Here is a 15,753-nt window from a genome sequence, read left to right on the forward strand (position 1 = left end):
TGGATTTAAAGTTTCTAATTGAGGTAATATCATCACTAGTGCTTAAATTGTCATCGATGTTCACTTAAGTGTTGAACTCGAAAAATACGTCAAATTGGTTTTAGAACTTGGCACAAAGGTGCATATACGGTGATAATCTCATCCATAAACGTATAATGCGCTGATGTAACATTATATTTTGACCAACATGCACACGTGGCATGGGACCCGCTTAGAACAGGTGGCTTTTTTTATAAATGTCACCATAACAACGGACCCACATATGTCAGCATAAAGGAAAACTAAACAATAAAAATTACAGCCTTTCGGCCTTGAAAAATAAGTAGAATTAGCTAACAACTTTGCCTCCAAATTTTCTCATACTCGACGACGATAAAGACTCTTAAAGTTCGTCGAGTAAGACGTGTCAGTTTTATTAGAAATTTGTAAAAACTTTATCAACTATGATCACAGTAATAAAAATAAATTTTAAATATTCATGTATTGTACATATTATACTGACAAATAGCATAACTTATTTATAAATTGTTCAAGTAATTTTAAAAAATATTGGCACTTTTATTAGCATTTGCTTGTAATAACTTTCACTCGTGACACATATTCATAACTTTTACATAACCGAAGTATAGTCACATGTAAATATTTATAAGAATTAAATAATTTTAAAATTTCCATCGGTATGAATATTTCTTGTTATGCAAATTTTTTAAAACAACAAACTTAGGAATTTCAAAAAGTGCATATAAATAATTAATTTTTTGTATAATTAAAAAATAATTCTAAACTGTGATTTTTCTTTATGATTTTATAAACTATACACACATTTTTATAAGAAGAAATACAATTTAGTTTGTATGATTTGTCTAAAAATAGTAGATTAATACTATTTAAAATTACTTGAACATTATGCTAAATAAGTTATATTTCATATGTATAATATTTATAACACACTAGTATTTTAACTTTATATTTATTACTATAATTATAATTTACGTACTTTTTGCAAATTTAAGTAAAAAACTAACATTGACCGCATTCGAGCCCATTGAAACCATACGGGTATCCCTAAAAAACATACGCGTCAGTTGGTTTATACAGATATGACGTTTACACACTTTGTACATCTAATCTTAATTGGAGGGGCGACTACCACACGTTGTCCGCTATCCCTGAAAGCTAGTTCAAATCATTTGTACAATAAATTTTAACTGAGTTTTTTCCTTTATGCATGTCACGTCAATGCATTATACTCCCTCCGTTTCTAAATATAAGACCTTTTAGAGATTACACTATGAACTATATACGGATGTATGTAGACATATTTTAGAGCATAGATTCACTCATTTTACTTCGTATGTAGTCTATAGTGTTATCTGTAAAAGGTCTTATATTTAGGAACGGAGGGAGTACATCATATAGATAGGATTAACACTGTATTTGAACGCTTGTGCCAAGTTCTAGAATCAGTTCGATGTATTTTTTAAGTTTAAGCACCAAAGTGAACATCAATGACAAGTTTAAGCATCACAGATGATATTATCTCTTTTTAATTTAAGATATTCAACTATAGAATGCATTATTTAAGATGTGAGCGGATGCATCCGGATCCGTCCGTAGGCCTTTCGGGGGTTAGTTGCGTGTGTAGATGCTTTAACAGAAAATCGATTAAACCAATCTGGCATGAACTTCTTCGATCCAAGCCGTTTGACGAAGGAAAAAGCAAAATACGCATCACGACATCTTGGGAACACGTAGCAATACCCGATAACCTTGACAATCCATCGAAAGAACCTTTCACCACTCTCTCTCCCGTTGTTTTATGCACCGAGGCATGGCGTCCATCCCAAATTCCACGACACGAACCACTCAGAGGCTCGGAGCAGCAAGTCAATCAATCACGCCTTTGGTGGGAGTTTTGGTTGCGGGCGGGCGGGCGGGCGGTGGGCGGTGGCCACGCGTGCCGCTGGAACAGGCAGCGCCACTCCTATCGGTTCAGCTAGTCCAGAGCAACAGTTGCACGTGTCCGGGCGGAGTCTTCCAGCAAACCCTGCTACGGTTCGCGTGTCGCCCTCCTCGGTCGCCACATCACGCGTAACGCCAGGATTCCGCACTGCATCTCCGTGTGCGGCCAGGGCTGTGCCGACGGATTCCCCTGCTCCGTTACTTTACCGTCGACAGAGCTAAAATGGCTAGGCGTACATGGAGTGGCCACTGGCTTAATTTTTATTTGTTTCTTTGCAGAGTGAGTATATATGGGACGAAGAGAGCACTGTATTAAGAAGATTCAAAACATCATGACTACCCTCTAAAAAGATGGAATTACTCCCTTAAATTCAAAATAAGTGTCAATGATTTTAACTGATTACTAAATGACCCACAAACAATTGCACCGATCATACAACATAGATTATGTGTCGCTGCATCCGTCATTCCATCGATGAAGACGGCCTAACCTTGTTTTTCTATAGTTAGAAATTCATCAAACAGATAATCAAAAGAAGAAAACAATGTTGTCACTGCATCAAAAGGATCACCAAGAACTAGAACCACTCACTAGAATAGCATGATCGTCGAGAAGAAAATAGTGAGACCATCCAATAGGATTCATCATTGACGACACATTTGAAGGAGACCATCGCTTTCGAAGAGAATCCAAGTATTCACCTTCAATCCAAAAGCTAAACTGTAACCACAACTATCATCGATATATAATTAGTGCACCTTTGATTCACGAAGAAAATGAAAGAATAACACTGTGTTTCTTTGATGGGAAGTACTGTATTAATTATTTTATATTAAATTTCTTTGAAACAATTATAATTTTTTTGAGAATACCTTTGCACAAAGAACAATGCAATAGTATGCAGTAGTGTGATAACGTTACAACTTCATTCATGTTTGTGCTTTGACCTTGACTTGACCGTGTTAATTTTCATGTTTATTTATTCCTATGAAGCGAAGTAACATGGTTTATTATTTATTTTTGTTATGTGCAAGCTTTTCTTTTTTTGATAGTTTTATATTATCATTATTTTACAATCATGTAAATCATAGATGCTCTTATAAGGATCAAATTTTAAATGTGCTGCCGGTGTAGTCTCTTCTTCTCAAACGATAACTCATATAATTCTTTTCTTATGAAAACCCTTTGGATCACAAGACCGAGGCTAATGAATATCCATGGAGTACATTACCTATATTTTATTCCATATAAATCTAAATTCAAATACAAATATTATTTTATGTTTCCTTTGAAAAATACAATCATTTTTTTACTCCATCTCTCTACCCCCTCTTCTCATTTTCTAAAAAAAAAACATGTTTATTTCACCACAAAAGGCACATATTGCAGGATTTCGTGTTTCGAAAATCCATAGAATCCTACGATAATTACGTGTGTTCTTATTCCTATGCTTTTAAATTACTAGAATACATATAAAAAAAAACCTAACGGCGTGCATTTTTGGACGGTGCATAAAAATTGCGAAGAAAAGCAGCCCTTTCCCGGGTGCACGTACCACCTGCTCCACCACCGAAAAAGGCCCAGCGCGCCGTGACGGCCCCTAACGGCCGTCCCACTCGCTCCATATTCTAGAGATCTCCATCCATCCATCCACCTCTCCTTCGCCGGAGAGAAAAAGGCAGGCAAGGCGCACACTTCCACCACACACACTGCGCGCTTTACGAGAGCAGAGAACCAGAGGGGAACCCGTGCTTACCTTTCCTGTAGCTCCGTTTGCTCCGTCCATGGCCGATCCAGCCGAGGAGACCGTCGCCGCGCCCCCGCCGACCCCGGCAGCGCCGGCCGAGGGCGCCCCGCCGCTGTCCGCGGAGCCGCCGGCCAGCGCCGACGCCTCGCCGGAGAAGGCGGCCCCGCCCGCGTCTGCGCCGGACACCACGGTCAGGTCCCGTGGGTTCAGGCTGCTCGGCGAGGACACCTCCGTGCACAAGGTGCTTGGTGGCGGTAAAAGTACGAGCTCTCCGTTCCCTTCCCTTTTCCATTTAGCACTACTCCGTATTTATTTTCCGTAATTTGTGGTGGTGACTGGTGAGTACTGGATTTGTTTGATTTTTCAAGTATTACTTCGCACCACAGGTGGGTGATTTCCTTTTGTGTGTGCGTGTGGTGGTTCAGTTAGGAAGGGTTTAGGTGTTTAGCTATAGTAGTTATAGCCAGATAAAAGCACTTACTTTCGATTTCTTCAGTCCTCCACGCGTATTCTAACAACATCGGTTCAGATCTTCGATTATCTGGATGAAAATTCAAGTGCTAATAAAAACGTTTGCTCCCTCTACTAAAAAGATAAGAAGACTTCTTTCACCCCAAGAAAGCACCCACCTATAATTTTCTGACTTTTTTGGTTGCTATTCTGAAATACTTACAAGATAAGAAGACTTCTTGTACCCCGAGAAAGCACCCACCTAGGCTTTAGAGTTCCTTGGCCTGCTGCAGATGATCCACGCTGTTGCCTCACTTCCAAGATATAGACGGGGCATACTGTCAGGCAAGGTTTGCTTGTTAGTTTCTACTCTTGTAGGCTGAACAAAGTCTTGTTACCTTCTAGGCTGAGGAAACCGTCAAGTCCATGAGCTGTTGACCCAGACCATCTGTTCTCGTTTTATCTTTGTGGGATACTGTTCTGAGGCCTTTTAATTCATGTGAAGGATTCAAAGGAAGTCTCCACTAGTAAGCAACATATGATGAAATCGGTCAAATTGAAATGGAGAAATCCGAAGTTCGTTTCCCCACAAAATTAACTACGTGCTTCCTTGGTACTCCCTCCGCAAAGAAATATAAGAACAAGAACGTTTAGACCACTAAAGTAGTTTAGGAAGACGAGCCTACCTGTTGGAAACATCATCCTGATATGATGCCGTGGAAGAATTGTAATGATTCTTGTTGGTGACTTTTTGCAAGTGGCAACATCAACTATATTGTAACCAGGAATCCGTGCTTGAACTTGGTGCTCGTGAATCTACTTCACAAAAACCCACATGGACTTGTCAACCATCCATCAGAAAAGAAAAAAACATGGACTTGTTAAACATCTTTCAAAAAAAGGAGATATTAACTTGTGAACCTACTTAGTCCACTTTGTTGAAGTGTCAACTATTATCTTCTACTTAGAACCTTAAAGTATACCTCTGACAGACAAAATACAGTTTGCAACTTGATCTAAGTGATATTATGTGATATGTTGTACAGAGCGATCCTTAAAGTATACCTTTGACAGTAGCAGAAGTATAGCTGATCCTTGGGGAGGCATCCTCTTATCTCTGATGATGCTAGTTTCTTTGTTGTTGGAGGGGTAAAGGCTCATTTTGTCTGGAAATATAGGAAAGGTCTGGATTGGGCACCAGGGCGTTAGTTTCAACCCCTCAGGATTGCAGAAGAGATGCACAAGATATACACGAAGGCACAATTTTGTTCTAACAGAAGTGTAGCCCATACAGGGTTCCAGCACGGGCTGTTGTTGGTCCGTCCATTTTTTGGGCTTGGTGGTCCCATGACCAGTTTACCCCAACTGCTTCCTTCTAATCAACTTGGGGCCTATGCACATAGACACTTCTAATTACATGTGATCCATGATATTTTCTTATTACTCTGCCTTTTGGTGATCACAAATTGATATATTGGGCGACCCATAAACTCCTAAAATTAACTTCTTATAGGTCTTCAGAGGTTTTGTTGTTGTTCTCAAGAATAATGCTATGCTCTTTGCTGAGAATGGTGAAGTATTTTTCTTCTACTATAGCAACTAGCTCCCTTGATGACAAGGACATGACATCATGACAAAATTATGAAGTCATAGCTCCACTATGAAAATTCTAATTGGTTCTGTTTGTTTTGGTACACTTCTGTGCAGCTGCTGATGTACTGTTATGGAAGGACAAGAAAACAACTGCTGTGGTGATCGGTGGCACAACTGTCATATGGGTTTTATTTGAAGTGCTTGATTACCATCTCTTAACTCTGTTATCCCATGTGATGATTGGTGTCCTGGCCATCTTGTTCGTGTGGTCCAAAGCTATGACCTTCATCAAGAAGTAAGTGATATATATTGTGATCTTCCAAATGGTCTGGTCGGCACTGTTTCTGAGTTTCATCGAGTGTTGCTTTACCAGGAGCCCACCGGATATTCCTGTAGTTGAGATACCTGAAGACCTCGCTGTGAATGTATCACGGGCATTACGCAACGACGTCAACAGATCACTTCACTTGTTCCGGGAGATCGCAATGGGGCATGATCTGAAGAAATTCCTTGGTGTACGGTTATGCCATCGAAATATACGTAATTGTTTTCAAGTGTTCAGCTTTTTGCTTGAGGATTATCTAACAGTACTCTTGCATTTTCCAGGTGATTGCTGGTCTCTGGGTTCTGTCAGAAGTCGGAAGCTGCTGTGATTTCCTCACCTTGATATACATCGGTAATGCATTTTGTGCTTGTACAACACTGTCGTTAGATGCCCTGCATGTTATAAGCTATTGAGCTGACATACTTGAGATCACAAACAGCTGTCCTGATGATCCACACGGTGCCGATCTTGTACGATAAGTACCAGGACAAGGTGGATCACTTCGCCGGAAAGGCTCATACCGAGGCGTGCAAGCACTACGAGGTGCTGGACCAGAAGGTTTTGAGCAAGATACCGCGAGGACCGGCGAAAACCAAGAAGACCTAGAATGCTGGCTGTCTCGTGCGTGCATGCTGCTCGGTGTTTGTGGTTCCGTGATCCATGTGCGTAGTGCCACTAGACAGTTCGGTTCCCCGATCCATATGGGTAATGCCACCAGACAGTTACTCAACCTACTCGGTGTTACCTTGTGCTCCGCATGTATTAGCTATTTGTATATGCAACTCTGAAAACTTGGAACTGCTACCTTTCTACTGCCGCAGTTGCTTGTAGATACTTGCCCTGTCACTTGTGTGTATGCTCGGCAGATGTGTTTCGTGTGGATGTTCTGTTCGTAATGAAAATCCTGCTGAATGGATGTTCTTGAAAGAAAATAACCTGCTGAATGCTGCCAGCCATTACTACTTATTCGTACTATCTGTTCACTACCTTGCTGTGATGTTTAATTGTTTGTGCAAACTGGGTGAAACGAGCATGAACAGAAAGGCAACAGGTTTCTTGGTGATGTTTCTTAAGAATGTGGGTGATGTTGAAAAAAGAATGAGAAGATAGAACACGAGCAGATAGACGTCGATGCTGTTTGTTTGATTTTAGCACGGACTATACGAAGTCGTCTGATCATTTTTGGGTAAATAGACTTTGTGAACAGACTTATAATCAAATGGTGATGTGCTTTCTTCTCGCTTCAGCCCCGATTAACACAAATTAGATTTTAGGCAACTTACAAATAACTATGATTTTCTTCTGAAACAAATAGCTACGCCGCTTCGCCCAAAATAGTTTAAACTCATTTTTTAGGCAACTTACAAATAGCTATGCGTTGTTTGTATGCATGTGTGTTATTAGTCGCTAATAGTGATGGCTAGGAATACGCTAGCCCACACAGGATAACTGTACGTGTTTTCCCCATAAAAAGAATGTACGTGTCTGTGAAGACAAAATTCTTTTTCTTATGGTAATACCGTTTGTTTTAGTATAACATAAGAATCATAGTATAAGTCATGTATACATAGTAAAATTAAAAAATAACAGAACTCTAACCTTTGCACAGAAAACATCAGTTAAGAAAAAAATATATTAAAAAAATATACGTGTTTGTGAAGACAAAATTCTTTTAGAGCTCTAACCTTTGCACAAAGAAACACCAGTTAAGAAGAAAAATATATTCAAAAAAATGTATCTGTTCGTGAAGACAAATTTTTTTTTATAGTATATTGTCTTATTTATATCATAAAGATTATAGTATAAGTCATGTACACATGATAAAATTTTAAAAATAACAGAATGCCAGTCTTTGCACAAAAAAAACATCAGTCAAGAAGGAAAAATAAAATTAAGACTCAAACCTCTACCACCACAATAACCATCAAAGAAAAAAAATGACGGTTCACCTACTCATCCGAGCTTGACACGGGTCTATCACTGATATGCAGCTTTGCATACATCCAAGGTGGCTTATCAAAGATGAAATCATTATTGTTTAACAAAATAGAGCAGGGCGACGTTCGAACACGGCATCGGACTTCGGATCTTGCTTCCCGCGCGACTAAAACATCGAAGGAGAAAACCATACATGCCATCTACAAACCACAAACCCAGTATACAATCCACCATCTTGCAGGTGTTCGTCAATCATAATCTGCACGTGCTCGTGGACTACTTCCTAGGCTTTGTGCCGCCGTTGGAGCAAACGTGGTTGCAACTACGAAGCCCAAGGACACAGGTCCAACACCAGGATGCCACTGTCACCACGTCATCCTCGCTTCAACACTCTGATTTTCAAATCCATCCCCAATCGTAGGATGGATCGCCTTGATGAAGATCTGAAAATTCTTTATTTAGCACCGCCGTCGCCACTGTCAAAGTCAAACGATGGATGACCCGGAAAACATAAGCTACTAGGACCGAAGCCGAGACGATGAATGATTTATATGTGTAGATCCGGCGACCATCTCATCACCGATGATCGAGGTCGTCGACAGAGGGGAGCCATCGAAGAAAGGTGACAAAGGAGTACTCCTGGCAACGACTAGGTTTTATTCGCCCGAGCCCGACAGAGAGAAATTACTCGCGTGGGCCTGTGAAGATAAGATATGTTGTACATGTTTTTGGAACAAAGACAAGTTGATTTAGTAGATTATATACTATTCTTTTCATTTCTAAATATAAGTCTTTCTATAGATTTCACTACAGACTACATATGAAACAAAATGAGTAAATTCACACTTTAAAGTATGTTTATATACTACTCCTTTCATCTGGAATTACTTGTCGTACCAACAGATAAAAAATGGATGTATCTAGAACTAAAATACATCTAGATACATCCATTCTTATGACAAATTTTTTGGACGGAGGAAGTACCTCCGTTTTTGAATATAAGTCTTTTTAGAGGTTCCACTAGGTGACTACATATGGATGTACATAGATATCTTACCTACTAATAAAGCAAATAGTGCTTCTTCCGTACGTCATTCAAATTGCCCTTAAAGTTGACTAAAATTACCCACTAATGCCACCTATAAGTCATAAAAACGTTTCAAAAAAGGAAAATCTCCAGACTGGGCCGGCCCATGTAGGCACCTCCTATATTACGCTCTGGGCGTTGAAAAAAGATGCAACACACCTGTTTGGGCCGGCCCATGCGTGCGCGCCTACTTTTTTAGTTTAGTTTTTTTATTTTTCTTTTCAGTTCCATTTTGTTTTTCTAATTTAAATAATTTAGAACTTCAAACAACTTTTCTCAATTTTAAGAAACTGAGAATTTCGAAATAAAATATTCAAAAAAATATTTTTTTTTGAGAATTCAAAAACTACTCAGGAGTTTTGAAAAATGTTTGCATATAAAAAAATGTCAAAACTTTGAGAAAATGTCCATAAAATAAAAAAGTCAACGATTTTAAACAAAAGTCCGTGTAAAAATCTTAAAAACAGTTCGTGCCTCTGTTTTTAGTCTCATTTTTTATTTTCATTTTTCTGTTTCATTTTTTAGTTTAAATAATTTAGAACTTTGAAAAACTTTTGCAATTTATAAAACTGGCAATTTTGAAATAAAAGTTTGAAGAAAATATAAAATGTTTGTGAATTCAAAAAATCTCAGTATTTTTGTAAAAATATTCGCATATTCAGAAAAATATTCATAATTTTGAAAACAATGTTGGTGAAAACAATAAAAGTCCATGATTTTGAAAAAAAGTTTGTGTGTTATTTTTTGAGTGCAATTGAAAAAAATGTTTGCTTATTCAAAAAATGTTCATGCATTTCAAGAAATGTCCTAAAATTTTAAAGACATAATATGATCAGCATCATTGGAGATTATAATTATTTTTCTCCCGTTGCAACGCACGGGTCCTTTTGCTAGTACATTAAAATGTAGATTCACTCATTTTGCTTCCGTGTGTAGGCCCAATTCTTTTTAACTTTTGATTCTCCACAATCAGCTTTTGGCAAACTTCCCCAGAATCCGCTTTCTCTAGAATCAGCCAGAATCAGTCGCCGGGTTCTTTTCTCAGATTTTGGTCTCAGATTAATTTCTACCGGAGGGTTCATTGAACTTTTTAAGCAGATTGGCCTTTTCTAAGTCGGTCAAAATGGTGCCACCACGGTTACTAGCTCACACCTCTTCTACACACGCATCCATGTAAATACTATGCGCCGCACTGTCCCAGTTTGCTTTAGGTGCCTTGCTTTTCTTTTCTTTATCCATCTACAATGTCCATTCATTAGCCCATAGCAAATAATCTTCCTACACAGTACAAAGAAGAACTCTGGTTCCATGTATAGAGAATAATCTAACAAATATACTAACAGCATCCATTCATCAGCCAATAATCTAATACCATCCATGTACAGAGAAGAACACCATCCATGTATAGATAAAAACTCTGGCTCACCTTGGCAACCAATAATATAACAAATATACTAACAAGCCAATAATCTAACAAATATACTAACAAGCCAATAATCTAACAAATATACTAACATCATCCGGTTCCATGTACAGACAGCTCTGGCTCACCTACGCAGCGGAGCAGCAACCGACTGGATGGGCTCATCGGAGCCGGCGAGGCAGAGGAGGCGGGGATGGCGGTCGGAGCCGACGGACGGAGGAGGCGGACGAAGGAGGCAGAGGAACGGCCGTTGGAGCCGGCGAGGCGGAAGAGGCGGATGACTTTGGAGCGTGCCGGAATGAGGGTCGGAGGAGGAGGCGCGGAGCATGGCCGGATGACTTTGGAGCGTGCCAGAATGAGCGTCGGAGGAGGCGGCGCGGAGCATGGCCGGATGAGCGCGTCGGGGCAGCGCTCGTCGGCTCCGGCCTGGCCGCCGTTCGTCGAGGGAGGAGGGGCGGCGGGTGGAGGAACAGAAATAAATTCTATGAGACCAGGTCTCATAGGCCAACACGTGAGACCCTTTCTGATGAATGACACATGGCATTCACAATCTCAAAGTGGCTACTCTAATTAACTTTGCCCAATTTCAGTGACGAGGTCTTCTGACACGACCACTGAAAAGAAGTCGTATGACGTTGGGTCATCTCGTGCGGATGCTGGTAACGAGATCATTCGGACAAGTCATCAAAGAGTTGTTCGGAGCGGCTGCCGGCGAAGAGGTTAGCTTGGCCGTCATGAACGTACGAGAGCGCGAACAACCAAACCCTGGATCGTTGTGTACGTACATGTTCAAGCATATGTAGAAATTGCAACCAGGAATAGTAGTCAGGATTGGAAATTAATAGTAGATGAAGTGGGAGTAGCCGCTTTAAGATTGTGAGTGCCACGTGTCATTCATCAAGGAGGGTGTCATGTATTGGCCTATGAGACCCGGTCTCATAGGCCAACACATGAGACCCTTTCTGATGAATGGCACATGGCATTTACAATCTCAAAGTGGCTACTCTAATTAACTTTGCCCAATTTTAGTGACGAGGTCTTCTGGCACGACCACTGGACGGGGACAGAAGAATGGGGTGGGGGTGGGGGGGGGGAATTGAGCGAGGGCAAGGAAAGTGGTCTCGCTGTGGAGATCGGTCGAGCTGTGTGGAAGGGCATTTTGCCCGTAATTTTGTGTTGAAATAGGGGTATTGTCTAAAACCCAAATGTTTTCTTTTATGGGATGGCCAGAATCGTCAAAATCGGCCGGCCACCCCGCTTTTCAATCACATTGGCAATTGTGGTGTGGTTCTGACGATTCTACACAATCAAAATAAATTCTTTTCAACTTTCGCTTTTCGAGACCCAAAATCTTCATAATCAGGTCAAAAGAACTGGGCCGTAGTCCTTTAGTAAAATATTTAAAGAATACTTAGGCCTTGTTTGGTACTAGTGTTTTGGAGGAGATTGGTGGGGATAATCCCCCAAGGGATTGGGTGAAACCCCAACCTTCACCCAATCCCTTTAAATTCTCATTTATCCCCAATACACTAGGTAGAGGTAGTGTATTGGGTATTGAGAAAAATGCACTATAATTTGGGGATTTGAGAGGAAATATGGGGATGAAATATGTCAAATACACTAGAACCAAATGGTGTTATGGGATATGTGGGGATTGAGGGGTTTGACCGGGATAATCCCCATAAATTTTCTAAAATACACTAGTACGAAACAAAGCCTTATATGTAGAAACGGAGGGAGTACAATCGTATGTACTACTCGTCTAAATACAAGACATTTTAGAGATTCCTATATAAATTATATACAAAACAAAATGAATGATTATACATTCTAAAAGACATATCTATACATCTGCATGTAGTTGATATTGAAATTTTTGTAAGGTCTTATATTTAAAAACAGAGGGAGTAGTTTATAATGAAATTCATAAAAAAATTATATTTAAGAACGGAGGAAGTACTCAAGTGTATTTTCGATCGTTGAACAATTTCAAGTTTTCAACCAAGTGAGCGGTAGGTGGGCGAGGCTCTCTAGACAGAGGCGGCGGCGACTGGACGGGGCGGCTCTGTTCCTTCCTTCCTCATCCTCTTTTCCCCGCCCCGTCGCCCGTCCACGCCGTGGAGAGACCGCAGACCAGTGCCGCTCGCACCGCCATTGCAGCTTGCCCAACCAGGTGCTCGCGCTCTCCTGTTCGCCCGCGGCCCCTGTCCCTCCCCAGGTTCGTTCGTTCGTCCCCTTGTTTCTGTCCGAAACTTCGGGCCCTCCAGGGTGCACGCCACCTGTTCGTTAGAATGCTTCTGCGGCGGCGCTCTACCCGCTGCTGTACGGCGTATGTCTGATTTATAACCTTCTTGTTCCTTTGATTGTGCTGCGCAGCAGCGATGGCGACGGCCTTCTCAACCAAGCAGCCGCTGCAGGTCGCTACACCTACAAACAAATGTGAGCCTTTTCTGGCCATTCTATCTTCATTCATCCTGCTTTGTTGGGTGCTTTCGGATGACTGATCCACTGCAAGTTTAGCACTTATTGGTTGTAGAACTAGAAATTGGAACCGCCAGCAGCGCCACTAGGATCATCGCCCGCGTTCAATTCTCACATCAATTTTATTGTTTAGGCCGTCGTCCAAGGTTGCCACTGGTTAAAGTGCAACATTCGTCCAGCAAACGAGCTGGTGCTTCCATTTCTTTGACATCTAGTGCCGAGGGTGCAGAGAGAAACGAGCCCATAGTCAAAATGTGTGGCATCACATCTGCCAGAGATGCAGAATTCGCCGCAAAGGCTGGAGCTAAGCTTATCGGGATGATTCTTTGGCCTAAGTCCAAACGATCTGTTCAACTGGCAGAAGCGAAGGAAATATCCAGAGTAGCAAAGTCTTATGGGGCTGAAGCTGTTGGTGTGTTTGTCGATGATGACGAAGAGACCATCTTAAGAGTGTCTGATTCATGCAACCTTGAACTTATTCAGGTACATTTTCCCTGCTGCTACTCTCCACTACTTGGTAGAACGATAGTGGCTTATTGTGCTAGTCTTTACCGATCAGTTGCTTTTACACAGCTTCATGGAGATAGTTCTCGAGCACTAGTTCCTGCTCTTGCCAAGAACAACCGGGTTGTGTATGTTCTTAATGCTAACGCGGACGGAAAACTTATCAATTCTCCTCCCAGTGAAGAATATGACATCGACTGGTTTTTGGTGGACAGTGCAGAGGGTGGAAGGTACATAATGTTGTTCATTGGATTGTTGTACTCTCTAATATCTTGATACTTGTTGTTGTACTAGTTAACAACGGAGACTATTTAAGCTCTGATCTAGCATACCAGTTACTCACCAAAGAATAGCAATATTTTCTTTTACCATGATTTTCCTTGTGTTTTAGTAGCCCGAGTAGCGGGGATTTGGTTTATAGGATAGACAGTGTGCTATCTTTAAACAGGGTGCACACTGTTTGTGTGTTCAATGGCAAAGCGTGTGACCCGTGACAAGTAGGGTCCTTGCCTCTGCAAAAAGTACTAATGTGTGTGTTGGATGCACACTCATGTGTATGCTTCCTCGACATGCTCTCAAAAAATATTTTTTCCTTCATACTTTTGGAATAAATAGTTACTGCTACGTAAATATGGAACTAGAAGCATATATTGATGTGGAATCTATAGGTCTGATTAAATCGTTCCGTATTTGCTTGCAGCGGCAAAGGATTCAACTGGGAGAATTTCCAAATGCCGTCGGTGAAAAGCAAGAATGGCTGGCTGTTAGCAGGAGGCCTTCATGCGGACAATGTTTGTCAAGCCGCTTCGGCTTTAAAACCAAATGGCGTGGATGTTAGCAGTGGAATATGCTCTCCTGACGGTATAAGCAAGGACCCGAAGAGAATATCGTCCTTCATGAGAAGCGTGCAATCCTTAAGTTCCTGATGAGGTCTTTTTTTAGACCTCACGGGCTTATGGCTTCTTGATTCAGCTTGTGAAGACATTTGCAAATAAGTTGTCCTGAATGATAGCAGTAAATAAACAACTTTGGAGCTGAGTTCCAACTATGTTTGTCTAATTGTACCATTTGACCAGTTCTGCCAATTTTGTTACCTGATAAGATAGTAAGATGGTATAAATGTAAGTCTTCTCCTGTTCGTCGCCATGCGCTCTTCTTGACTGCAGCAACATTGTTGCCAGATCCTAGGCATCACCGGAGGCAGTGGCGGACCCAGGAATGGGCCAAGCCCAGGGCGAACTGGGTCAGAATCGCGATTCTGAATCAGATCGGAGCTCCATTGCTAGGATCGTGAATCGTAGAATCTTAACTATCAAAATTGTAGAAACTTAGATTCTATGAGCAAAATCGTAGAATTGGAGGAGCTATTTTGGATCGTAAGATCATAAGATTCAAAGACTTGAGTCATGATTCTAACAACTTTGGCCAGGGCCCAGGCAACCTTTGTTGACAGTAGCAAATTGCTACAGTCAACAAAGCAAATGAGCCTCACGCCCCAGGGCGCCGCCTGGGCTGCTTGGGGCCCAAAACCGCCATTGATCGGAGGGGCTGACTGGACGGAACATTGAGGGGAAGGGGTAACGATAGAGTCTTTGTGGGCAGCAGAGGGCACGATGATCACCCGAGGGCATCTCCCATCTTTCTTTGGTTGTTAAGATGGGCATGCTAGAGTTTGGGCATTAGGGGCGTGTTTGGTAGGCATTCCTAGTGAACAAGGTCTGGTTGTGATAAAACAAGCACAAAACTAATATCTGCATTTATTTTGTTTTCCTACATACACTCTTGGCTCCATGGGGTGTCACGAAAGGCATGTTATTTGGTTGCCCGCTTGTGTACGCGCAAACACAAGGCTTGTTGTTTGGTTACATGCAGCGCCTGTTGTCTGATAACCTCTTCGACGCGGTGATGAGATTATCAGCACACAACAACACATGGAAGAACACACATAACGGAACATAATAGTAAGGAATTATAAATATTGTCCCACACTTAAATAGATCAGTTCAAACGTAAAGCAGTTCGACATTAAATTAAAGCAGCTCGAGCATACGAGGGGCTACCCTAGGCGTTCACGGCGAAGGCGTCGTCGTGCCTCCTGCACCTGTTCACCACTTCAATGCCATCGTCATTGAAGACGGTGACCTTCAGCGTGCCGGGAGTCAGCATCTTGAAGGTCGCCGTGAAGGCTATCTTGATCTGATGGAAGACAACGATGGTGGCCAACCTTGATCGAGGGTGACCC

The 15,753-nt window shown here is 41.4% G+C and overlaps 2 protein-coding genes across 3 annotated transcripts; both read left to right on the forward strand.

Moving 5' to 3' along the window:
* The first annotated feature begins 3,570 nt into the window (after positions 1-3,570).
* Positions 3,571-7,010, forward strand: LOC123407639 (reticulon-like protein B1). The gene is made up of 5 exons (XM_045100820.1): positions 3,571-3,970; positions 5,868-6,048; positions 6,127-6,268; positions 6,360-6,429; positions 6,518-7,010. Exons 1-5 carry the CDS (start codon positions 3,748-3,750, stop codon positions 6,682-6,684), a joined length of 783 nt encoding a protein of 260 aa, XP_044956755.1. The 5' UTR covers positions 3,571-3,747; the 3' UTR covers positions 6,685-7,010.
* Positions 7,011-12,532: 5,522 nt separating this feature from the next.
* On the forward strand, positions 12,533-14,636 carry LOC123407495 (N-(5'-phosphoribosyl)anthranilate isomerase 1, chloroplastic-like). Of its 2 annotated transcripts, none has more exons than XM_045100635.1 (5): positions 12,533-12,744; positions 12,903-12,965; positions 13,141-13,490; positions 13,581-13,741; positions 14,212-14,636. In XM_045100635.1, exons 2-5 carry the CDS (start codon positions 12,908-12,910, stop codon positions 14,435-14,437), a joined length of 795 nt encoding a protein of 264 aa, XP_044956570.1. In that variant the 5' UTR covers positions 12,533-12,744; positions 12,903-12,907; the 3' UTR covers positions 14,438-14,636. The 2 variants fall into 2 exon arrangements, with proteins under 2 accessions (XP_044956570.1, XP_044956571.1); XM_045100636.1 differs by having other exon boundaries at positions 12,906-12,965.
* The last annotated feature ends 1,117 nt before the right edge of the window (positions 14,637-15,753 follow it).

The sequence above is a fragment of the Hordeum vulgare genome, chromosome 7H (genome assembly GCF_904849725.1).
Source record: "Hordeum vulgare subsp. vulgare chromosome 7H, MorexV3_pseudomolecules_assembly, whole genome shotgun sequence".
Lineage (NCBI taxonomy): Eukaryota > Viridiplantae > Streptophyta > Magnoliopsida > Poales > Poaceae > Hordeum > Hordeum vulgare.

Coding starts and splice junctions, on each gene's coding strand:
- LOC123407495 (XM_045100635.1), top strand. CDS start 12,908: ATGGCGACGGCCTTCTCAACCAAGCAGCCGCTGCAGGTCGCTACACCT. Junction 12,966..13,140: donor CGCTACACCTACAAACAAAT/GTGAGCCTTTTC, acceptor TTTATTGTTTAG/GCCGTCGTCCAAGGTTGCCA. Junction 13,742..14,211: donor GACAGTGCAGAGGGTGGAAG/GTACATAATGTT, acceptor ATTTGCTTGCAG/CGGCAAAGGATTCAACTGGG.
- LOC123407639 (XM_045100820.1), top strand. CDS start 3,748: ATGGCCGATCCAGCCGAGGAGACCGTCGCCGCGCCCCCGCCGACCCCG. Junction 3,971..5,867: donor GGTGCTTGGTGGCGGTAAAA/GTACGAGCTCTC, acceptor ACTTCTGTGCAG/CTGCTGATGTACTGTTATGG. Junction 6,430..6,517: donor CCTCACCTTGATATACATCG/GTAATGCATTTT, acceptor GATCACAAACAG/CTGTCCTGATGATCCACACG.